General features: G+C 39.3%; 2 protein-coding genes across 2 annotated transcripts in view; one reads left to right on the forward strand and one right to left on the reverse strand.

Moving 5' to 3' along the window:
* The window catches only part of RB1 (RB transcriptional corepressor 1), a 72,261-nt gene that overhangs the window by 6,325 nt on the left and 40,176 nt on the right, over nucleotides 1–25,760 (reverse strand). Inside the window, exons 18-20 of the mRNA XM_014868816.2 lie at nucleotides 1,738–1,856; nucleotides 1,208–1,353; nucleotides 379–524 (exon numbers count right to left, since the gene is read on the reverse strand). Of these exons, the coding sequence (XP_014724302.2) occupies nucleotides 379–524; nucleotides 1,208–1,353; nucleotides 1,738–1,856 (411 nt within the window). The remainder of the gene's footprint in view (nucleotides 1–378; nucleotides 525–1,207; nucleotides 1,354–1,737; nucleotides 1,857–25,760) is intronic.
* LPAR6 (lysophosphatidic acid receptor 6) lies at nucleotides 21,563–23,054 on the forward strand (the record flags this gene model as incomplete). The annotated part of the gene is made up of 2 exons (XM_088160665.1): nucleotides 21,563–21,797; nucleotides 22,135–23,054. Coding segments are annotated over 2 exons (918 nt in total), but the record flags the coding sequence as incomplete, so codon positions are not given.

A 25,760-nucleotide genomic window follows, 5' to 3' on the forward strand; every position in this document is an offset into this window, starting at 1 on the left:
AACTGGAGCTGATACTACCTTCTCAAACTCATACCACATGCTGCAATTTTAGTGTAGAATAACAAAAAATTTATCAGTTACACATGTTGTCTTCCCAGAGAAAATCACTATATTTTTATGCAGATTACTAGAAATAGCAGTCTGTCTTCATTATTTTGAAAATAGCTGAAAACGGTATTTGAAGGTGCCATATTAAGTAATTGCCAGTGCTTAAAAAACTGAGATGACATACTTCAGTCTAAACTAAGTCCTCCTTTCAATGATCAGTAGATTAATAAAAACCTCAGAGTACAATTTCTAATGGCTAAAGAATGTAAAAGGGACATTTTGTTCCGGAGAGTCTTTTTAAGCTTTTTAAAACATTTTTGTCCATGTTACCTGGTCCAGGTGCCTGTCTCTCATTAGCTCATACTCGTTTTGCAGTGTGTGCTGGAACAGGGTCCAGATCAAGGGTTCCAGGTCAGGATGTTCAGAGAGAAGGTGAAGGAATAGGGTATGGAGTCGACGATAGGCCAGTAGATACACTTCAGAAACAAAGAAAAATAAACTGAAGTTGTAGTAACAGGAATATACAAAACAAAAGGAATGCAATGGAGGAGGGACACACTGGACTGTTCACTGTCTCCAACAAAAAAAACTACCAGACATTAAGTGAAGGTAGTAGAAGCCAGGATCAAAATAAATGGAAAAGATTTTCACACAAGAGACAGTGGACACATGGCAGCCACACCAAACAATGCTGCACACATGTGCCTGTGTCACTTCAAAATGAGCCTGCATAAGCACCTGGAACATGAATCTGCTGAAAGTTACTAAGCAGACACACCCCAAAAAGTTCAGAAACCCCCCTAGCTGGACAAATATCAAGCCTGGGAAAGCACCATCCATGTCTGCCCAGTTGTTCAGCTTCACATGACATCTCTTTATGGTCACTGCTGGGAAAAGGACACTATGACAGAAGAACCCTCTGAGCCCACAGGGATATTCTTACAGCCAGGACAGGTAAATTTTCAGTTTGAGCTCATGGAGTGCAGAGTGTACACAGTAACCACCTGCTGGCACCACTTTGCTCTTTCTTCCAGAGGTTTGCCTGGTGTTCACAACATATTCTACAATGAACTTTTCGGAAATGCTGAGCGTCAAAACCCAAAAAAGATACAAAACAAGAGATAACTTTGCAATGCCAGCACATGCAGGAGGAACAAACCTTTTTTGTAGAACAAAGAGAGGGAGGTAGATTTCTGTGGTTTCTGCGTTTGGGGGATCACAGCAGGTTGAGCATCTGGAGTGGAAGTAGCACTTAGAGGAGGTCCAGATGCCTTCTTCTTAGGAGATTTCACAGGAGAAAGATAGCTGGAGGTTCAAGATATATTAAGTATTTAACATCACAGGATGAAGGAACAATTCTATATGAATAATACTTGCAGGAACTCTTCCCTCTCCTCCTTCAGAAGAAACAAATTGCTATTGTGACCTGTTATCCCCAACACCTGATACAGGGACTTATTTATTCCTAGGCAAGTAATGTAACAGTTTACAATTACAAATTTGATAGGGCTGGGAAAAATATTTCAGCATTTGATTTAATTTTTTATGTACAATAAATATCCGCAAATAAAATGGCTTAACAAAACTTAAGTACCAAGCCTAAGAAGTAGGAAAACAGAATAGAGGTGGATTTGAATATTAAGGGTGATATCAACTTCACATTTTCCTAGACCTCAGGCATTCACTTACAGGTCTGCAGCAGTGTGGTTATGCTGGAGAGGCATATTGAGAGTAGAAGTGGGTTCAGGCTGATCAGTTTGGCCTTCTCGTTCTTTTGACTGCTTGATAAGATCAAACAGAGGCGACCCCTGGAAAAATGACAGGATTCTTTGTGTAATGTTATCCTACATTACATTAAGAATAGACAACCACTCTGAATTAATTTTTTTCTGTCTCTAAAACCAACCACCAAAATGTGAACCTCGACAAGAAGATTAAAGCTTTGAAGTACTTCAGAACACTCATACTTTGCAAGAAAAATTTTAACTATTTAACTTTGAGCTATTAAATACATCAAATGCTTTTTTTCCTGTTTCAACAGCAGTCCATTAGATATAGGTCAACTGAAGATTTGAGACAATTGTATTAGTTGTATTCTAGAGCCCCTTACTACTTCTTATTAAAGCCATTTCTGAAGAGTAATCAGTACAAGAAAACACATAAATGGTCACATTTCAAAAAACACAGAACAATACAAACAAAAAATCCTCCCAACTCCCCCCAAAAATCCAAAACCAAACCAACCAACCAACCCTCAGAAAAACCCAACAAAAAACAGCTAAAGGAAACCTCAGCCCATTGGTGACTGAAAGTCACTACTGTACCTATTGTCCATCCATTTCTGCTACCTCACCCAATATTTTACATTTGATACTATAGTCTCTACTGTATCATGTTCCAAAGCCACCTCTGGAAAGGATTAGAGTGACTCTGGATACATTCAGTCTCTGCCCTCATGGCCCAAAGCAAACCCTATTTTGATTTGAGGTTAACTATCAGTATTTTAACCAAGGCCTCTGCAATACATCTGAAACTATGAGCTCAAGGTAGGAGGTGATGCAGAGAGAATATAAGTGGAATGGAGGAGGTTCTGGCTAAAACCACATCAGGCTTTCTGCTGATGTTAGTAATAAACAGCAGTCCTGTAGAAACAAAATCTCAGCCTACTTGCGTGTCACACACAGAGCAGAGTTATGCTGAGACAGCAAGACTACATGGGAAAATATTTTTACACCATATTTATAAATAAATTTGAAAGCACAGGGTTGATGGCTTCTGTTTGTTTTGTTTTCTTTAAACAAGAGACTCATCCTTGAGTACAGTGTTGCCTCTCAGCAGTGCAGCATCATAACTCCTGAAGCAACAGAGGAATAGTTGAGTAGCAAATATGTTCTTTCTTGAGAGTGGGAGGTGGGGGAAGCAGTAAGACTCAGGATGAAGTGGGCAAAACCAGACATGCAACATTTTCCTCAAATGATCACCCCAAAAGATAGCAGTAAAACCTGTCAGCTCATTCCTTTGTACACAATGCACTGTCTGATGGTTCATGGTGTGTTTGATCCTCTAAATTTTTAGTATTAAAATGCACTGCAGAGATGAAAAATCTGTAGCTATGAACAGGAGCACAGCATGCATGTAAAGCATGCAGTATCACCTGCCTAGGGCAATAAGATAAGGCCTAATAAAATTAGACTAGATTTACTAGAATTAAAACTAGCATTAAGACATTCTTCATTTAGACCTATTTCTAAAGGAAGAACAATTTTTTTTTAAAGTACATCAAATAAAAGTTCAGAGTAACAAGATGAGAGTGATGAGATTTAAAATTTTTCACATTGCAATTTTTAAATTATGATTTGGGCAATACTGGAGCTGTTTCAGCCATAGCAGAAAAAACATCAGTTACTGATTCATAACCACATAGTTGTTTCTCCATCATTTCTCAACCAGTTCAGCTCTTGGGCTGGTTTGCATAATTTTTCCCTTCATTTATGAGTGTACACACTTCTCACTTGTGTCTCTCTTCCAGCACTGCCTTTGCTGGAAACACAGGCACATGACCTCCATTTCTCATTCTTCTGGCCACTCGCTTGGCCTCTTCCTTTTTTATTATTCCTACCAGCTTTTCACTTTGCTCTGAGGAATCCAGATTTCTTTCCCAGAGCAATCACTGCTGAGATATCTTGACTAAGAGTGGACCCTGCTTCATTATTTTCACATTTTAGTGATTAATGACTGGAAAAGCATTCGTTTTGATGAAGGAGGAAAAGGGGTTGATAAAGGAATGAGAGGTCTAGAAAGAGAAGCAAAAGTTACTATTCTTGAGTTAGCACTTGAGACCAGCAGTTCCAGGTCCTCTCTCACCCCTGCTCCAATTCTGCTCACACTATTCCAAGTGTGATCCCACTAGGTAAGGTATGGGGAGGACAGCAGTTTGCTGCACATGGAAGGGATCTGCCTATTTCTGCATCATTTCCACTCCTCTTCTATTTGGAGCCTCAACATTCAGTCAACCTCCACATAAATCAACTAAACCATCAGAAAGCTAACAGAGAAAGCAAACCCAGATTTAAGTCTGCTCTGCAGAGAATCACAGACAGAGCCAGAACAGGCAGAAAGAACAGACAGGCCAGCCACAGCAAGAAGGCTGGGAGCAGAGCAGAACACAAAGTACAAGATGCTGTGCATTTACTGACAACAACCTATTCCATAACCTGATTGGCACTTGGAATTTTATCCGACAGGAATGGACAAACTGACTGCTGCTTTCCATCAGTTACATGGGCTACGTTCTCAGCAAGAGAATATTCTTTGTGTGAAAACACCTACCCATAGAACCTGAGCAGCAAGATGCAGTGAGTCCAATACATCTCTTTTGGTTCCCACAAATACTAATTGACGCTGTGGTTAAAAAGGCTGCAAGACAAAGAGAGTGCTATAACCCAGCTGGCCCCAGCAGTGCAGAGGTGCCAGTAGCAGCAGGGTGTGAGAAAGCCCCATTCAATGTCCCTCAGCAAACCACAGCCTTGTCACCTAGGCTGGCTGCACAAACTTGTCAGCCCTGCGGCTGCACAAGCAGAGAGTGGTTACTCAGCTTTCAGACCTGGTGACATTTAAAGTGGGTGTTTTGTTGATCACAATTTCCACCTTCCTCTCAGACTGTAGGTGCAGCCCCCTCTGCTCTTTCCCCAGGGATCCCTGTCACTCTCACAGGTACCTTTCCAAGTGCATGGCCACGTAGCTGGAGAAGTAGGTGCTGCACTGACAAGACTGATGCCTCACAAAAAAACCCTGTGTGCCACAATGAAGAAACACAAAGAGATGGGTTTTCTCAAGTGCAGCTGCCCCCCATGCTGTAAAACTGATGGGTTTAATTACAGCCATGTCTCCTTTATTTATACTTAAACATGAAAAACACTTCTATTCCGTGAATTCAAAGCGCCTTCTGCAGCTTGCAGGGCGTTTTCTTGCTTATCAGGGCAAACTTCAGCTTCAGTCCCACAATTTGATATTCAACACCCAAATGAGAGAAATACACAACATTATTAACCAGGCAATTACCAGTCCTGTAAGTAATAATCACAAAAGAACTTTAACCCCCAGGTCCAGCTTAATCGAACAGAAATTTTTATCAGGAACTCGTTTCTAAAGCGATGTTATTCATGCCATCTTTTATAAATTTCATATTACTTTTTAAAGCTTTGGAGCATCATTTAAGGTGAACAGGTCACCTTCAATGCATTCCTTTAACATGAAAGGAGATTTGCAGTTTTTACTTCAATTTAATGCTCAGTAAATGATTAATGTTACTAGATGCAGCCACAGAATGAATTTCACTAATTAAGCAAAATGTTGCTTTTCATTTGAGACTTCCCTGTGATGGGTACAGAAACCCCATTTTATTAGTGCAAAAAGCAAGAAAGCAATGAAGACTTAAAATTTCTCAGGGTCAGAAGGCCACTGGCATCAGAATGAAGAACAAGACAGAAATTTGACTCAGTTCCCTCTCAAAATACCCAGAGCTAACTAACTCTCCAAAGCTAAACACTGTGAATTAAGTGGGGCTTTGTTAAGAGTGGCTTTGCAGGATGCTTCCCTGCAGCAACGCCTCCACCACAAGCATCTGCAGTGATTTTTCCCCATCTGAAAGCTCCTTTTATGGAAAAAACAGGCAGAATTTCTTATTGGCTACTCTCTATTTGGCTACAGTGAAACTACAGGACACACAGGTGCTTCCCAGCTTCCCAATCTTTGTGTTGGCTCTATCCCAACTACATGTTTAATTGGACTTTGTTTTCCATGAAAAGATGAAAAAAAACCTCTTAAATCTTTATATATGGAGAAGAGCCACCACGGGGTTTGGGCGTACTCCACTGACCACAGAAGAAAAGCCCTGAGCAGCTTTACTCTAAACAGTGCTATTAGTAGTTCACGAATAAAAAAAACTCTGCCTTTGTCTTTGTTTTCTATATGCTTTATGTTTTTGTTCTTGGCAATAAGTTCCTAATATCTTTTCAGGCTTTAGTTATCTGTTCACATTAAATTTTAATGCAGTGTTTAGCACTTAACTATGCATATGTCTCAATGCCAAGGTTCCTTGGGTGCTGGGATTTTTTTTGCCTCAGGCTTTCTTTTTTCTTTTGCTTGTTTTCAAATTAAACCAGTCAATGCAACACAATGTTAAGACATGTTCTTCTTCATAATGTCATGAAAGATGGCAGTGATTTTGCAAGGCAAAACAAAGCCAGCTTAAAACTGACAGTTTTGGAATGGAAGTGCAAGGCTTGGATCAGCACAAGCTATTTCCAACTCTCTTTCCCAAGGGGGAATTGCATGCCCAGAAAGTTGGCTTTTGCTTGCAACTGTTTTCAGAAGTTTCACGTGACAATTAGTTACCAGAATTCTGAAATAATTCAGACCTGCTGAAACAAAGTAGACTTCACGGTCCAAACTGAAATAGTATTGATCATGAAAAAAAAACCAAACAAAATTAAGGATCGTGTCATAATTTCACACATGAGTAGTGTTATATAAATTATGTTTGTACTGGGGCTTGTTCTTAAAATATTTATAAAGAAAAACATTAAAAACTACTGAGTTAATAGTTTAATTCATTTAGGAATACTGACAGATTTACTTTTAACTCCTTACAGTGTGTGTATGTTTAATACAAGTCCTATTCCTATCCCGCTCATCTCAAACATTTAAGAGTCATTGAGCTTTGTGAGGATCTCCTTTTATCTAAAGGAGTTCAAATCTCTCCAGAGAAGGAAAGAGAAGCCAGGCTGCCACAGCCTGAATATACATCTTACACTTTGTTGCTTTAAGTGACGCTGCAAATCCATTCTCCTCACAGCTTTGCAATAATCTACTCTTTCTCAGAAATCTCTGGAAAGACCTGGCAAATCTTGTTAGAAATCAGACATTATTTCAGAATAGTCAATGCTGTACTTTTCAGCCCCTCCACTCCTGAAATTTCTCTTCACCAACTGAAGACAAATTAACCAATTGTCTATGATTTAGAGCGTCTCTTAGCAAATGTCCAAGGACCCACCTCACTGTAAAAGAGCAGTACAAAAGCATCATGAAAATACCCTTCCTAGCAATGCAGAAGGAATTCTGTGAAAACACTTTTTAACCATAAGGATGAAAGACCTTCTGTGTTAACATAGTGACCAAAACTATTGGTTATGCTCAAAAATATTACAGAGACCAGCGATAATGCTTGGCAAATAGGGAACTTCTGACACAGTTACTGGTTTGTGGCTCTGCAACCAATCACCAGTTGAATACTGAAGGGAAAAAACAAACCTAGTCATTAGGGCTGTTCGTGTTTGCCAAGCCTAAGAGACTAACTTTTAAAAATCACTTTGAAAGGAATTTTGAAAGACAGTCTAGAAGCAGAACTATGTTTTTATACAACTATTTAAACTGCTCAGGATGACCCTGGCCAGGCTGCCACTACACAGTTTGCAGCTCTTGCACCACTTCCTTCAGCAGCTTTTCTGCTCAACTCACACAACTGCACATGCAGGTATACAAAGCACTATAAAATACAATAACACTTGCTTTTTTTTTGCTGAACATTATCCAAGAAAATACAATTTTAGGCTCATTTGCCACACGTTTTCTTCCCCAAAACAATTGCTATGAGCATCTTCCAGAGGGATCTGTGTTTGGCACTGGCAGTGCTGCTGCAGAAACAATCTGTATCTGAAGTAAATAGCAAGTTTAGTACCTAGCTCACAGGGCAGCCAGGCTTCAGTATGACTAATTCTTGGACAAATCTCAAGATTTTTAGGCAAGAGCCAAAGGTCCCAAGGACAACTGAATCAATACCAGTTTCCCGTTACTATCCGCACAGGAAATTGTGTACAATAAACCAAAACCCACCTGATGCGAACCACTTGACAATATATCAACAACAAAAAAAAAAATCTTCGGGTTGAAAATTTTTTGCAACAGCTTTAAGCTGTGAAAAAAAACTACAGGTGTAAAGATTTTCAGCACAGGAAGTAGAGGAGAGATGCTTTAAGGGACCATTACATTACCTAACATCACACAGTACTTGAAATAACAGTTCTATACTTATTTCTACACAGGAAAAATTCTTACAAGGGGGAGCAAAATAGTATTCAAGCACATTCACTTCCTTCAGAGGAATTTGGGTCACAAAATGCCTCTCTTTGTAAAGACTACTTATTTATGTCATTACTATTGTAACAATCAAATTGCCATAGTATCGCATCACATTTTCTATCAGTTTCATTTACACGGACCCAGTCCCCACAACAACAATTAAGAGTGGTTCTGGGAAATATTTTCACAAGTACAAGTGGAAATAGGACAATAAAGTGCCTCTGAGACTTTCGGTTAAAGCCTATGATTCAGTTTCAAGTTTTGTGTTCTTTCCAATTTCTCATTAGCTGGACAAATTTAGGTACAATGTACCATAAACAATACTCTTATCAACCTTAAAGTGGTAAGTGTGCCAGGAAACTTTGCAGACAGCAGTTTTTGAAAGAGCAGGAGAATATCTTTTAGCAATGTAACCAAGGAGTCAACCAATTATGGACTGAGCAAAAAAAGATATAACAGATAGTCTGCAGAGGATGTGACCAAGCTGCATGCACAGAAAGAGCAATTCCCAGAAAAGATAATACGAGGTAGGGGCTGTTACATGTCTTCAAACCATTAAGAGCAGACTGCTTGTGATGCTTAAAAGAAAAAACAGACTATAAATATCTTGCATTGTACTTCATATAATCTAGAAGAGAAAAATCGCACAAATTGGAGCTCCAAAAATAATACACCATGTTTCAAACAAAGCATGACCACATGAGCATGAAAACCATTTTATGTGATGACTCTATCAACCAATCCTGGAAAACATTTCAATATGAAGATAGTTAGACATGACAAAGAAGAAGAAACTGAAGCTGCAACAAAACTATCACCCATTTTGGGTAGAAACCCACCCTTTGAGAAGAGTTTTGATCTCAATTTAAGCCAATACTTGTATGACTATCATTATCTCAACCTCAGTTGGTCTATGTCTTAGTATGAGCTTGAGTCAGACACTGTCTGGCAGCCACCCTGCTGTGCTTGGCTTTTGAAGCAGAAGCCTATACAGAGCTTCTGAGTGCTCAGCTGGCAGAATTTAAGGAGATATTTCCAATTAAGCATTTCTGCCTTACAAGCAGTTATTTAACAATCAGTCAAAATGCAGCATAAGAGAGGTAAGGAAGACTACACTGGAAATCAAATTAACAAGAGAATGTTAAAAAAGGTCTTGGACTATTATTTAATGTTAATTTAAAAAAAACCAGAAAACAAAAAATCCAAAAATACATTCTTCCCAAACTGAAAATAAATAATTGAATTTTGACAGTGTGATACAAAATAGTATATAAATCACTAGAAACAACCTGAACTTTTCTTATCACACCTGAAACAAACACTTGGAAAGCACTGGTATCTACCTTTCCTTTTATGCTAACCTGCTTCATACTCACTTTTTAGTAATTGTATACATCTATTATTTTATCAATTACTAAGTGTTTTTGCACTCTGCTTTCTCTCAAAGTGTTGCAGCTGATTCTGAGGCAGATCACAGAATGCTTTGGGTTGGAAGGGACCTTAAAGGCTGTCTAGTCCAACCCCCTGCCATGGGCAAGGACACCTTCCACTAGATCAGGTTGCTCAAAGCCCCATCCAGCCTGGCCTTGAACACCTTCAGAGATGGGATAGTCACAGCTGCAGCCTGTGCCAGTGTCTCCCACACTCACAGTAAAGAATTTCCTACAAATATCTAATCTAAACCCAACCTTGTTCAGTTTAAAGCCATTCCCCTTGTCCTTGTTAAAAGGGGTAAAAGATACTACAGAGCTTTCCACTTAAAAAAAAATAAATAAAAAGAGAGAAAGAAAAAGAAAGAAAGAAAAAGTGCTGATCTTCTTACCACCCCAGCTTTTTTCTGGTTATTCCTTCACTTCCCACTACTCATCTCAAGGGTAATTTCACTGATCTACAGCATTAGTTGACTTCCATAACTACAAACTGTAAATTCATATAATCATAGCAGAAAAATGCAAGAATTTGTCAGCAGAATCACTGGGTCAGCATTAGCTTTGCATAGATCTGAAGCAGAGAAACAATTGTAATTATTATTATCAAATGTAAGAGTATCCCTTAGCAAATTATGGGGGTCAGAAGTATCTTACACTACAACGTGGAATACCCATTAAGTTATTCTAGGATCTTTAAAAACAAGACTAAAGAAACCCTAAAACAATACAATATAACTGCTTTAATTTTTTTGTAAGACCAAAAAAATGTAGCTGAACTAGCAGAGAAGGGCAGAGCCAATAAAAGGTACAAAAAAATCTAAACAACTTATCTAAGATCTAAGTGAGTGTATGGATGTGGCAAACGCAGACCACACTTGGACCACGTCAGCATCTGCAAGAAGTTTGAGCTTACATTTCTGCAAACTAGGTCAGTACTATTTTTCAGAAAATAATGGAAGATATGATATTCAGTGCCTTTTCTAATGGCCACATGAGTATCTTTTATGAAGACTAATCAGTGATGGCCAGCTCAGGCTCTGGAAAAACACACTGGAAGGTTAACATTTCCCCCTTGGATATTCAGAGCAAAATCATGTGGGATATTAGAGAACCACAGAATGGTTAAGGTTGGAAGGGAACATAGTGGAGCATCTGGTCCAACCTCCCTGCTCCAGCAGGTGTTTAAAACAGTGCATTTCCAATTGGATGCATCCACAGGGATCTAGGAAAACAGCATTTGTCTTCCTCAAGGTTTAAAATCTACAGCTATAAAAAGATAGAGATCATGCTTGGTTGGTTTTTTTTTCAAAACACCACAAACCAGATCCACCACCCCCTCCCCTTCACATTTGAGTAGTACCAATGCAGAAACCTCCCTCTCCACAGGAAACCTTTGTGGTACACATCTATGCAGTGAAGGATCCATACTCAGCATCCCACCTGAGCCCCTTTGCCCACCATGGTGGAACCTGAACCCAGAACTTGGGTGAAGGTTTTGTGCAAGACCCATGAGGGCAAACAGTTGCCTCAGAGAGGCTCTACAAAAGCCATGCTGAGAAGCACATACCCAACTGGAGACTAAAAACCCAAATCTTGCCCACCCAAGGCATAGGCATGTGGGTCTTGGACCTTCATAAAGATAATGAGGAAGGCGAGCCTCCTTTTAAAATTATAACACTTCACAAGAAAGGATTTAAAAAGACTGTCAAGACTCCTGATGCTCCCCCGCTTTTTTTTTTCTGGTGCTCAAATTCTCCCGAGTAGGGAGTGGATTTAAAATCAAGAAAATGTCATGGCCTCTGCTCCCTCCTTCCTCTGTGCCACACTTACTCCTTTTAATAATATGACCTTAGCATATAATTAAAAACTGCACCATGTAAATAAAAAAAACTTAATGAAACTCTCCCTGAAGCAATAAATTAATGAAGCAATATTACATTATGCAATACAAGAAGTGTACGTATCAATAAAGGAGTAAAACTGACTTGGTGGTAAGGTGCATTCAATTACTAAATGATTGAAACATGTTTCCCTGATCTCACAGAATCACAAATATCCTGCTAGAAAATACAAATGAAAAATGTGAAATCCTTCAATAACAATGTGCTTTTTCTAACAAAGATCCACATTTTTGTTGTGAGAAACTCTTTGTCATTTGTAAACAAAGCAAAACCCAAGTTCAATGTTTCTGAGGCAACCACTATGCTCTGCATCCTAATGTGAGAAAATTCAAGTCTTTTGATCCTATTTTTTTTCCTTTAAATTTAAGGAAAGCTTAATCAGCTTCTTAAAAGTTTTATTTCAGTTGGCCTTTTTGGAAGAAATTTCAATGAAACATAGTCCTGCAGAAACCCTACATTTTGCCAATGTTTTCCAACAAAAGCATTTCAAACTCTCTCTGCTAGTACTACCAATACGGTTGTAGCATCTCTTTTAGCATTTCAAAACAGGAGCACACCAAGCAGTGTTTTAAAAAGGCATCATATGCTCATTTTAAATCTTGATCACTCCATGAACTGTCATTGTGCATCACTTAATTTAAATATTTCACCTTTGTTTTACTGAAGTTACAAACTACCACACTGAACTTGTTAGTGTTTACTTCCTGTGGGGTAAGCAAATGCAGGAAGGTTGGGATGACAGGGAAGATTTCCTCTCTTGACAAGGGATTTTAAAGTGCTGAGCTAATAGAAAACCCCTCAAAATGTTTCTCTTTAGCTCTCAAGATCCAGAGTGTGTAAAGGTCTCACATTACATAGACAACAACGCAATTCCAAGTTCTGTTGAATTTTACATCTTCCCATATTTGCTCTAGGAAAAACAAACATGAACTGAGCTCAGCCATTTCTCCTAAACTTGCCTCTCACATACTTTCACATGAGATAAAGAAGTTATAACTCTCATAGATTTAGGTTGCATTTTAATCAGGATAATCTGCCTGCCTCAGAAAGTATAAAGAATAAAAGGAAGACTTAAAAACACAAGCTGACCTTGAAATTTCACCACATTGCTTTGGTAAAGAAAGAGACCATTTTTACACTGATTTAGGTATATACACGTAAGTTATTCTGTGCATTTATATATACATTCCTGATACTTCAGAGAAAGATGGACAAAGAACACATGGAAACAGTTGTCAAATTTAAAGGAGTTACTTTGATTTGAATGCACCTTTACTCTGCTACCTTCACTTTCACTGTAAGGAAAATGCTTTTGGTTAGTGTGGGATCTGTTATGGGCAGCTCCACTGCCTTCACCACAAACACACTGGTATCAAATTCCTGGAGAAACCAAAACTCAAAGAGTGCCCACGAGCACAGCAGAACAGCTGCCAGAAGCCTTACGTATAAATGACTTAAGAAAAGCTCATACAAAGCACCTCAACTAAGATACTTCAATCCAGTAGGAATTCTGCTATGTAAACTTCGGGGTTTTTTTCTTAAGTACCTAGCAGGTTCTTTATTTGTCATTCAGTGGGCATTTTCTATAGCTATTCTGAAGCACAGAAACCGATGACTGAGCTACAGCAAAACCAAAACAGGTTTTATCATTTACTTCCAAGGAAATAAGAGGCTGCAAATTAACACATATCTGAGGCTGGACCCACAAATGACAATCTCAACCTGAATCCATCTCCCTACTCACTGACTCTCTATGGTGATATGAGGTACCTGTAGCATATTTATTTGTCTGTGATTTTCTAACTCTCTAGACTGGTTGGCCTGAGACAATGAAAATGAACACCAGTATCAAGAGTGAAGACAGCTGGTCCAAAGCATCCAACACCCTGAAGTCAGTAAGAAAACCTACAGCATCCTCAATGCACTCTGGATTGAGTATTTGCCTAGAAAGCTGTCATTCTTTATCACCCCTATCAATCTTATACAAGAAAGCATGACTATGCATACTATGTCTGCAATACTGCTCATTTTTATCCTCCTTTGTGGAAAAATCAATTAGGCATACATGGCTCTCTTTTATTACATTATAAATATCACTAGTCCAAACAGTTTACATGAAAATAAATTATAGGGTAGTAGACAGGAGCACAGATCTCACTCTTGAGCTTAGCTGAGGCTTTTAAACCTCACACTGCCAAACACTAGGCTAATGTCTGGCCAAGAGTCAAAACAATACAGATTTGAAAGCCTCAAAGCTGAACATTGCCACAACACTTCCAGCACAGTTTCACCACTGGCTTAAATCAGTTTAAGCGTGCTGGTGCTTCTCCAAGTTACACATCCGCACTTTTTGCCTTGCTCCTTGCTTTAGCATTAGCACAGCTAAGACTGCAAATTATGTATTTGTTAGGATTAGTTTTAAACCAAATAGTTGTCCTCATTTGCTGACTGTATATGTACACACAGCACAAGGGAAGAAGCAGAGAGGCTTAAACGACAGCAGTAGGATTACTTCGAGCAACAGTCTACATTTAAACTGTTTAAATCAACCATAAAAAACTGTATCAGAACCCAAGGAATTCAAGAAGTACAGAGAAAGTTAAGAGAATATTTGTGAGCAGAAATAGGACCTCTGTGATCCTTCCACAACAACAGGTACCTCTTACCTACTAAACCACCACAGACAACATCTGAGGAAGTCTGGCAAAACCCAGAGACTCGAGCAAGGGATGTGCGGGGCATTGTAGGATGCACAACACTACTTGGGGCTTCCTCCACCACCTCCATTGGAGGAACAAAATACTATTGCATGGATATCTCGTGGATGCCAGGATATCCATGGTACCTGGCATCATGGATACAAGGACTGGCAGCACAAAGCTTCTGTTCTCAGTGCAGTACCTTTTTCTGAGGCTAAATATATTATCACAGAATGGTTTGGGTTGAAAATTACTTTGAAGATCATCTAGTTCCAAAACTCTCACCAGAGGCAGGGACACTTTTGCCTGGACCAGGTGGCTCAAAGCCCCATCCTCCCATAGGCTTAAATACTTCCACAGATGGAGCACCTGCCTTTCAGAGGACTCATTTCCATTATGGCAAAGGATAAGAGTCCCTCATAACAAGAGCACTTGCTCAGGGCATGAGATGTGGGTTCCAGCCTCCCTAGGGTCAAACTAATGTCTCCCAGAAAAACACCTCCCAGGAAGGCTATTAATAGAGATTCAATAAAAATGGATCATTTATGTTTTACATTTCAGAGCATCACTCTATTTCTCCAAGACTGCAGCAGAAAAATTTTAATTATCACATGAAAAGCATGACCTTTGTCCATCCTCCAAAGTTTTGACATTTCCTTTCTTATGTTCTAGGCATTAGTTGATTGCCACATTGAAAAAGCAATTGATAAATTGGTCAACAGTGCAGTAAAATGGCTCATAAAGTACCAAATTGGTTCCATAAAACTTCAGGATATGGTCTGGAAGGAAAGAGCAGTTTTAAGGGAAAGTCAGCTGAAGTATTTGTAATCGTTGTTTACCAGTACTAATGATATGCTAAATAATCATTTAAGTAATCTTATCACACAGAATTTAAAGAGGTTATTTGCTGACTTACACATTTAGAAAGTAATAGTTCTTCACATTAATCAAGCCCAAGTTCTGCTTTTTGGCAGCAGTTTTCCTGACAAGCATTTTCATGTCATTATTTATCTAAACTAATTAGCTTAACAGCTTGAATAATTCTTATGAAACTTTTCTCCCCCCCTTAACTTCTCACATTCCGGTTTTGTGAAGGAAACCAAATTAATATCATGGGTTTTTGCTTTTTTTTAAACAATATGAACTCACATAAATCTTATTGAATGACTATGGCAAATTCCTTCAGTAAGTTCATAATGTTATACATTATAAAAAGCAGTATCAGAATGTGACTGTGGGTTTTCAGCTGCCTCTGACAAGTAGAGGTTAAAATCCTCTGTATACAAAGTCAGAGGCCTCCACTTGGCCACAACTGAAAGAAGCTGTAAACACTGGATGCAGTATTTGCAAGTAATTTGGCATGAAAATAAAACATATCCTCAAGAACTAGTGCAGTAACACCAGTAATCCTGACACAGAACCACACTACCTTAATCCTGCCCAGAGAACATATGTTGGGCAAAACCTTACACTAAAGATATGAAAAATAATAAGCAATTGCTTTAGAACTACACAAATTACAAATGTTCTACAAGTTCTGTTACCCCAACCATTTCACCCCGTATGCTTGGAAGAGTTTCAAAATAATACATGAGGCTTCTTCTTTCCTATAATTTCTAATATTTGCTTACTATAGCAAGTGATTTTTAGATTTTCTTAAAACAGTCATGTTCTGCACTTGAAAAGTATTTTGAGTCAAAAAATTTAGCCATGGAAGATCTGGCAAATTTCTGCCAACTCAAACTTTGAATTTTTAATCCTGGGGCTTAGAAAGTATGAGTAGAGCCAGAACTCACCACAGTGTTTGGGAAAGGCATTTAACTTATTTCCTGCATCTACAGCAGACAGAAATTTCAAGTATTGATGTTATTTCAATCACGTTTGCAGAGTAACTGAATAAACACTATTTTTAAGTAAGAAAAAAATGCAAATAAGAGTTTAGGAACTCAGGTATTTTGTTCTAGTTAAGGCATTTCTTTTCCTACCTGATATCTTAGAGGTTCCTTTCATTTTATTCCTATCCACTGAAAATCATGTTGTTAAGATTGTTCATAGTATTTTTTCCATTTTCCTTCCCTCTGAAGAACGTCAACATCCACTTTTCAAGCTTTTAATCTCTATGTTCCTTTCCTTCACTGTTTCGTCCATCCCTTCTAAACCAATCAATCCACAGATTAAAGCTCAAAAAGATTTCATGTTATCTAACCTCTACTAGCCTACCACGAAATCAACTAGACTTACACCATCAACCCAAGAGTAGAGGGGAGGAAAAAAAAGTGCTCTAGCAGCCTAAAAACTCATACAGAAGGAGAAAAATTGTTTCCTCTATCTACAAGCAGGAGAGTAGCAGTTGTGTCTCTCGTAAAGGAGACTGAAACAATCAATTTCAAAGAGGAAGGAGAAGCATTTCAAACGCAAAAGTAGGAAGAAGTCTAGAATCTTATTCTGAGCGTCTTTTCCCCTTTTTAAGCAATTACACAACCGACTTTTACTTGTAATTTGTATGTGTGATTTCATATGCGTTAAGCTAACAAGTTTCCGGACATGGAGGAGCCTTTAACAGCCTCTGCAGCAGTCACAACGGATTAGGCTGGCTAGATAAAAATACTCTGTTCATCCTAAGTTTTACAATGCTCATTTGAAGACTTGCCTGCCACACCATTACAGGAATAAAAGAGAATTTTCAGTGCCATAACAGCTTCACTCTATCTCCCTAGGTAGAGACCATCACTCCATTTTAAGACAGCAGTGAGCCACTTCTCAGAAGCAGTCTTAGAGTGACTTCAGGATGGCTGAGCAGGCAGCCCCAAAAGACAGCTGAGAAGGTCAAAATGCCCAGCCCTACTTCTTCTATACTTATTTTTCCAGAGACTTATGGAGATGAAACAAATTAAGTCTCTTAATTAATCCTTTTGCTTGGCTGGAATCTAACCTAAAAATATGAAACTTTAATCCGTCTATATTTTGTCACATTCAGTAACCACTGTAATTATCTCAAGATGATATTTAATAGAGGGTTCTCCATCTAAGGGCTTCAAACTGTATTTAGCTTAGATCAAGACAGCCTCACATCCCAGTGTGGAAGTGAACAAGCTCTGATGTGGATGGAAGCTTGAGGACCAAGCCATAGAATATTTTGCCAGGATTGGAACAGAAAATCTGTGGCACAGCCAGAAAGATATCCTGGCTCTCAGCCCTACTTCTCAACCATAATAAGTTCTTTCCAGTACATACCCATGTTCAAAGAGAAACTCTAGTAAACAGACAAGAAAAAAAAAAAAAAAAAGGTAAAACCCACTAAAATAACTAGATAAGTAACAATACTTAGGTCAAAGAAAATATTGAAATATTGTCCTGCCAGGGTTTATCTTCCCTGTACCAGACAGCACAAGTTCTTCTGCATAAGAGTGCTTAACCCAAGTGAGAACAAATGCCTGCACCATGACACAGGTGTGCCTCTAAAAGCAGTAACAGGAGTTACTAAAGAATGGTCTTACACACAGCATTTTGTGCACCTGACAACTCTCATTTAACAGTGCATACTCTGGCCTGGGAAACACTGGAAGAATTTATTACAATGCTATTAATGCTGAAGTTGCTTTTTTCCCCAAAAAGAGCTTTCAGTATTAGCATCAACACAGACTGAATGCAGTACATTAGACAAGTTCAAATGCATTTCACCTTTGACCACAACTTTGGTTTAATTCCAGCTCTGAAGGTGAGGGTACTACCAGAGGAACATATAGCACTGGTCAGCACAACTCCAAAGCCTGGAAAGCCTTCAAATACTTGTTTTATTTCAGTGAAATGTTTTTTGCCACTTGACTTGGACTTTGGAATTTAAGGGATCCTGCCCTCCATGTCCTAAATGACAGCAAGTAATCAACTCTGTGGCATCTTGGGAAGGAAGAAACAGTGTCCTACAGCCACTCTCCTAGCACACTGCTAAGGTTATAAGCACTTTTCCTTCTGAACCCCTGTGGTGGAGCAGGTTTGCCACACAAATCCAAAATCGCTTAAATAGGTATCTAAACTCAGAGAGGCAGAGTTATGTGGCAACTGCCTGAAGCAGTGCAAAAAAATTTGCTTGCTGAAGTGAGAGATGATTTCAAGCATCTCATCAGCTCCTGGCTCTAAGGAACCCATTCTTACTCTCCCTTTGGTGCCTTTTCAAGAGCCACAGGAAGCCTGCTGATGGAAATGCAGGCTTTGCTCATACAGCACTAGCAACAAATGACAGGTCCTAACTCATTCCCATCTCTGATGCAGAAAGGCAGACAGATTCACATATGCATTTCCCTGCAGCAACAGCATTGTTTCCTTTGGAGACAAGAAACTCCTCAGAGTACAAGGCCCGCCCTGCAGCTGCTTCCTCCTGCCTACCCCCTCCTTCCCATCCTAAAGAAAAATGGCCCTTGGTGAAGGAGTACAAGTAAGGCCATCACCCTGTCAATTCTTCCTCCATAATTGTTAAACTTCTTGAAATTTAAGGTGTTGGGGGCTACTAAAGACTTTTCCGAACCTGTTGGCACAAAGCCCAACATCTTAAAACATGATCCAACAAAAGGAGAGCGTGAAATGCGGCTTCCCCCCTGCTCATGCTGGAGCCTGGCCAGAAGGGAGGCCACTCCTCACTCCCAACTGCTCCCAGCACACTAACTCGGGTTCTGCAGCTTGGACAAGCTCACACAAATGAACACACTGCTTGGCAACAATCAGCTACATCTAAATTAAGAAGGTGGGTATACAATCCCTAGCCCTTCACACTTCTACACTGAAATGACTCAGCCTGCCCACTCAGTCGTAACCCTCCTCGCTGAAACAAGGAGGGAAGGAAAAAACCTGTCAATTCAGGGGCTTCACATTTTCATCTGCAGGTGGAGAAACTCTGCAGCCAAACGCTGTTTCTGGACATATACAAGTATCACTTAGGTCATCAATTAGTGCATAGTGCCTGTATGGTACTGCACCAGAAGGGTTCAGGGGCAACAGAGTCCTGATGACAACACAACCATAAAGCCCTAAAATACAGCTCTGAGCAGTATGCACGCTTGTAACTGGAGCAACAAGGAGCCACAGCAAGGCAGGAGCTCCAACAGATAGAGCAAAGGCTGAGGATGCACCTTCACCACTGTTCTAAAGCATATTTACAGTGGGAAAATCAGTGGGACATCCCACCCTGCCTCTGTGTACCCACGCCTCTGTCCAAATGCCAAATCAAGTTCTAATCAGTGAGATACACACTCATCACCATCACTCATCTCCACTCTCTAAATATGATTTATTGCTTGAGGTTTTCACCTGTGACACCAAATTTCTGTACTGCAGGGATTTTCATTCCAGTAACTAAGCCTGCCCCACAGAGGTTTCCTGTGCAAAGCTGGAGCAGTAAAACTAAGAGTAAAGCTCCTGTGACCTGATGCAGAACATTTGCAGGAAAACCCTTCTCTTACCATGCAAAGTTGCCAGCAACAGAAACAAAATTTAGAGTGTGATGACTGCTTTTGTGAGAAAAGCCAGGAAAACCTTTATGCTACATGTCAAGCTGGACACAACAGACTGCCAAGCTCACATTTTCATTTCCGACTGACTTAAAAGTCCAAAATGCTTTACATTGAAGCATGAATTTCAATAGTCATAAAGATTTCTTGTGGTTATACCCTATTGAAGTTAAACTGCTTGATTTCACCTCAAAATCAAGGTGAAAATGTTTCACAGACGACTTTAAAGAAAACTTGAAATAAAATAAGCAAGACCACTTTTGCATGTTTCTGAATTTTGTCTAATGTACCTTACATTAAGAAACTGCACCGAAATCCTGTGAAGTGCTGTTATTTACTCTCCTTCACAGCAGACTAGAAAGGTTTTTGCCCAGGGCCTTGCTTAGGCGCAACTGATTAAAATACAGTTCAAAAGAACCATGCCACCCAGCCAGATATGAAGAGATTTGTTATTCTAAGACTTAGAAATAGACTGGGTTTGATGCCAGAAGTGAGTCTATCCAAGCTGTTGTTTAATAAATGAGTCTGTCTAAACTGAGATTTATCTCATATCTGCCCCTAAAGGCAGTAAGAGCTGCTTTTTTGTAATATTTACTTAACAATATAATTAGTTACAACATGTTTTCGTTTCAATTATCAGTGACTAATGGGAGTATTTTGTGCATATGTGGTAACTGTTCCCCTTGAAATTACCAGAACCAATTGCACAGTACACTACATGCATTTTGTTGTATTAATTCTGCTTACATATTCAAGAAAATGCTTTCTGCATCACAACATTTCAAAAAAACACTAGAGTAATTTTTTTTTTAAAAGAACCACCTTTATGATTAGAGATAAAGCTTGGAGTGTGCCTTCTAATATAGAAAAAGTTAAAAAAAAAATCTCTCCTCCCACTGCAACACATCTCAGTCCTGTGAACATCCAAGAGCAACCCTCTCTTTTTCAGTAATTATTTGATGCAATTATTTAATTACCTATCAGTGTTACTTTGTCCCCCTTGAGGTTTGTACTGATGTATTGGGGGGAATTTAGACAGAACTACTCAGTTGGTTTCTGATGATTAATGTGTTCTCTATTACAAGCAAAGCTATTTAAAAAAAAGGCACAATATTAGTTCAATCCTACATAAAATCCCACAATTACTACTATCTCCAAAGAAAAACAGGAATTTAAGGGCACGAGAGTTATTTAGACACGGCAAAGTCGCATCATAACTGAAGAGGAAAGTTTCCAGTCCCCAGCAACACTGACAAAGGACCTCTCAGGGAGCATGGAAAGAGTTAAGAGGCAGCTGCAGCACTCTACAAGCTACATCTGCAAGGTACAGCAGAGACAGGGGAAGGCAAACAAACCAAACTGAAACCATTCTTCCGTGCCCGACCTCTTCTTCCTGTGATGTCACGCTACAAATTGCCTGGGCGCTCCGCTCTGCTCTCCAGAAGGAGCTGGGCTGGCAAGAGCTGCCGAGGGCTGCGGGCTGCAGGAACAAACACGCTCTGGAATTCGGTTTCTGCCCTGGCAAGCAGCTCCCTCCTGCTTCTGCTTCCCGCCCCATGGGGCCAGCCAGCGAGCAGACAAACTTGTTGTACAGAAAGAAGGGAGAGGGGGAAATGCAAGTGCCGACACTTCGCAGCGGCCAGGAAATCATTCCCTAAAGCACACGCTCCCAGAAAATTCGGATGGACGAGGCTTTGCCGTCACAATCTGCAGCCAAGAGTAAGGCAGAAAGTCCTACAATGGCTTCATTGAATCGAGGCGGGAAATGGAATTAAGCAAGCTGTGGGGTGACCTCATCTGCCACAAATGATGCATTTTCTGACTTTTGCAGACTGGCTATGTGATTACAAATAGCACTCGGCAGAGAAGAGAGACTTCCTGGTGATTTCTGCTGGAGATGTACTCCCCTGCCACAGAGCTCATCTTCCTTCCCTGAAGCCTCACAGCGTAACAAACTTGCCAAAGCACACTGTTCAAATACATCTGACCTGCAAGTTCTTCTGGAATTTCAAAAAAGTTGCAATAAAAATACCAGAGAAAACGCCAAAGCACAGGAATTTTTAACATACCATTATAATGGTAAGCTCTAACTGTTCCACTGAGGACTCCTTTAAATATACTTTGTATGGGTGTATCTTTAGCATGGTGTTTGTTCTCGGCCTCATAGCGAACTGTGTAGCGATCTACATTTTCACTTGTACTTTAAAAGTGCGAAACGAGACTACAACTTACATGCTTAATTTAGCTATATCAGATCTGCTTTTCGTGTTTACATTACCCTTCAGGATTTATTACTTTGTAACCAGAAACTGGCCATTTGGAGACATTCTCTGCAAGATTTCTGTCACCCTCTTTTACACAAATATGTATGGGAGCATTTTGTTTCTGACTTGCATCAGTGTGGATCGCTTTTTAGCTATAGTACACCCCTTCCGATCCAAGACTCTCCGGACCAAAAGGAATGCAAAGATCGTCTGTGTTGCAGTGTGGATAACCGTGCTAGCAGGCAGCACACCAGCAAGCTTTTTCCAATCCACAAACCGCCGGAACAATACGGAGCAAAGGACGTGCTTTGAAAACTTCTCAGAAGATACGTGGAAAACCTACCTATCCCGGATTGTCATCTTCATTGAAACTGTTGGGTTTTTTATCCCGCTCATCCTGAACGTCACCTGCTCCACTATGGTCCTCCGGACTTTGAATAAACCACTTACATTAAGCCGGAATAAAGTAAGCAAGAAAAAGGTACTCAAAATGATTTTTGTCCATTTGGTGATATTCTGCTTCTGCTTTGTGCCTTATAACGTTACCTTAATACTTTACTCCCTTATGAGAACACAGACCTGGGTCAACTGCTCAGTGGTGACTGCAGTCAGGACTATGTACCCCATCACTCTGTGCATCGCTGTTTCAAACTGCTGCTTTGACCCCATAGTCTATTACTTCACATCAGATACCATTCAAAATTCCATAAAAAAGAACCGGTCCACCAGACCGCGGGACCTCAGATTCTCTGAAAGGCCAGTTTCAGAAAGTTTCATTCAACACAGCCTTCAAACCATAAAAATGAAAATATTTGACAGTGACTCTACAATATAAACTATATTAAAAGACTATTGGGACTAAACTGGAATTCGAAGCCTGCACATTTCTTCAGCTGCGGACATATATTCTTATATGTAAAGGCTGTGCTTCCTTCACAGCTGAAAAGTTTATTACAAGGCTGTAAAAGTGTTAAGCATAATAGCACACAGAAGAAGCGTTTAAAAAAATTATGTCAAAGGTCTGTTCTGACAGATTGTATGTTAGAAATAAACTTTTGGATTTAGAGACTAACCAAAGTCCAAAGACTGTTTGTCAAGTCAAATACAAATGAAAAAGTAGGTTGTTTTCCTTCCTGAAGTTAAAACAGTAGCTCAATTTAATAATGATATCAGTTTCCAAGTTCCTGAGGATGGGGGGTGAAGCTACCTGCTCTACACTGCAGGAAAATTGCCGCTTTTTTGTCATATCACTTCAGCTCCTGTCTTCTCCAGCTTCCTCTTGTCTCTCTTACTCCTCTGCTACTGTCTTTTTCCCTGCACCTTCCTTCTTAGGGACCATTATGTTCACAGGAGGCTTCAATCAGCGGGTTAAAGAACTTTGTTTCTCCCAGGTTTATCTGATAAAAATACATTCTCTCTCCACAAGCCTGGCCCCCATAAAGCAATTAAGTCTCCTAGTAGTTTAGAACTCTTGGAAATGTCTCAGACAAACTGGTTTTTCTTCTCACCTCTCTCTCAGAAGCCTGTGTGATTAAAACAAAGTAACTTGTGATGACTGAAATTAATGCTTTAGGTACAGTACCACTTTATTAAACTCTTTTGTGAGGAGTTCTTAAACACAGCATGACTTTTGAGGAAAATAACATCCTCTGAATAAGTCAATTTTATCTCAAAGTATAGTTTCTTAGAAAAACAAGACCTTTTTTAACTAGAAATAAACATGTGCATCAAGTTGATTATTTCTTCCAGGAAACTATTTGGTGTTCCATAAAGAAATTCAAGATAAGAGTAATTTTGGAGTGTAACTTCCTCTCAATTTTTGTGTCCCAGAAATCATTTTAATGTGAGCATTTAAAACTTCAAATGTTATTTTCTTTCAAACTTTAAAAAGTATAAAAATAAAGTACTTGGGGCCACGTGCTGGCAAAATTAATCAAGACACTTTGAAATGTCAGCACCATGTAAAAGGAGGAATCTACATATGTTACTGTTACAAACAGGAATACATAGACAAAACTGCTTTAAAACATCCTGCTATATATGCTTCTCAGCTACTAGAACATTGTGTACATTTTCCTTAGAATTAATTTAACATCACTGTAAAATAAAATAAAATTTAAAAGGTAAAACAAGTGTTGTTTTTTCCTTCCCAAAAACAATGGAGTCAAGAGTAAGGACTGAGTCTAAATGAATTAGCATTTAAGATTTAGGGCAGTCAGCTACAACACACATACAGTACTGAGGCATTTTTACACCAGGGCTGTATACAGAGGAGTGAATCAATGTTGGAAAAAATGCTTATTGAGCCATCAAACTGTATGATACGTTGTTATCTGGATGAATTTATCTCCCTATGCAAAGCTTCTGTTTAATTGTTATAAATCATACACTGTCTCATACTACAGGGAAACCAAGTTACTCAATGACTGCTAGGAACTAGCGTTGATTGAATTTTAAATTTAATAGCATTTTCAATCTTTATCCATATATAATTTATGAAAGTAAAATTCAAATAGTATGGGCTTAAGCTTCAAAGATAGCATAGATATAAATGTCTGCATAACAGCTGAAATAAGCAATTATCTTTGTTGGGAATCCTAAATTCTTCTGATTCATATCCAACTTCCAAAAAACGCACAAAACTCTTGGCAGAATAGAAATTCTCTGTTTTCCATATGCCCCTGACAAATCCAAAATCAGATATGCATCTCTAAAGTCTCAATACCTTTCTCTCTCTCTTTAAGGGGTGTGTTTAACATTAGACTCCCTCCAAGAAGTGTGAGATAAAAGCTCCTAATGTCACTGCTGGACTATGTTTCCAGGGTACTACTCCCCTGAGCTTGTCAAGGCTGTTATGTTACTCAATAGAGTGACAACGTTTTCAGCAACACTCCTCTGCCTTACAGCACTGAGCACTCGAGAGCCTCACCATAAAAAACAGAACCCTACTCTTTCTGAGGTTACAAAACGCAGGGGAAAAATAAAAACCCACCATTGACTTAAAAGCAGAACAAGTAGACAAAGCCACATATATGAGTGCTCCCCTTTAGACCAAACTTTCCTTGGTGTATTACCTTTAGGAGCCTGCAGAAGCACAGACAGCAGCTCTCTCTGCTTTGCACTCACTCTCCAGGGCAGCAGCTTCTGTTTTTTGGAAGAGCACAGTGCAACACAGGACAATAGCTTTCTGATCAGTTAATAGCTCAGTGTCCAGAAGCTATTTGAGGAAACCTCGTAGTTTTTTATTATTCAACATTTTCATTCTTTCACAAAAAAAAAAAAAAAAAAAAAAAAAAAAAAACCCACACCACCAAAACATAACAAATAAACCCCAACACAGTCAAAAGGCATCATCTGTAATGCTGAGAATCAGACCATTACTTGAAAAATTTCTGATCTGACTGATTCAGAAGAGGGGGAGTAAAACAATCTCCCACAACAAGCCGATATAAAGACAGGGTACCAGCTATTCAGGACTAGATGAGGTTTTCTCTGCCTTTTCTGGTTCTGCAACAAGATTATCCTGGAGAGCTGTGGATGGAGCAATGCTTTTGCTGGTACATTCCTCAACAGATGCACTCCCTCTCTCTGCTCTTGACTTTGATAACAACTCTTCTGTCTCTCCGGGAAGGTCTTATGACAATATTTAAATGTAAAATCTAGATGGGAAGTTACATCCTAAGTCATGCCAAGACATTTCAAATAAAAAAAGACTTATATTGTCAGAGCTCCTGAGGACCTGAATGTGTTAAAACCAGTACTTCCTAAAAGTGCATTA

This window comes from Sturnus vulgaris, chromosome 2, assembly GCF_052056855.1.
Source record: "Sturnus vulgaris isolate bStuVul1 chromosome 2, bStuVul1.hap1, whole genome shotgun sequence".
Taxonomy (NCBI): Eukaryota; Metazoa; Chordata; class Aves; order Passeriformes; family Sturnidae; genus Sturnus; species Sturnus vulgaris.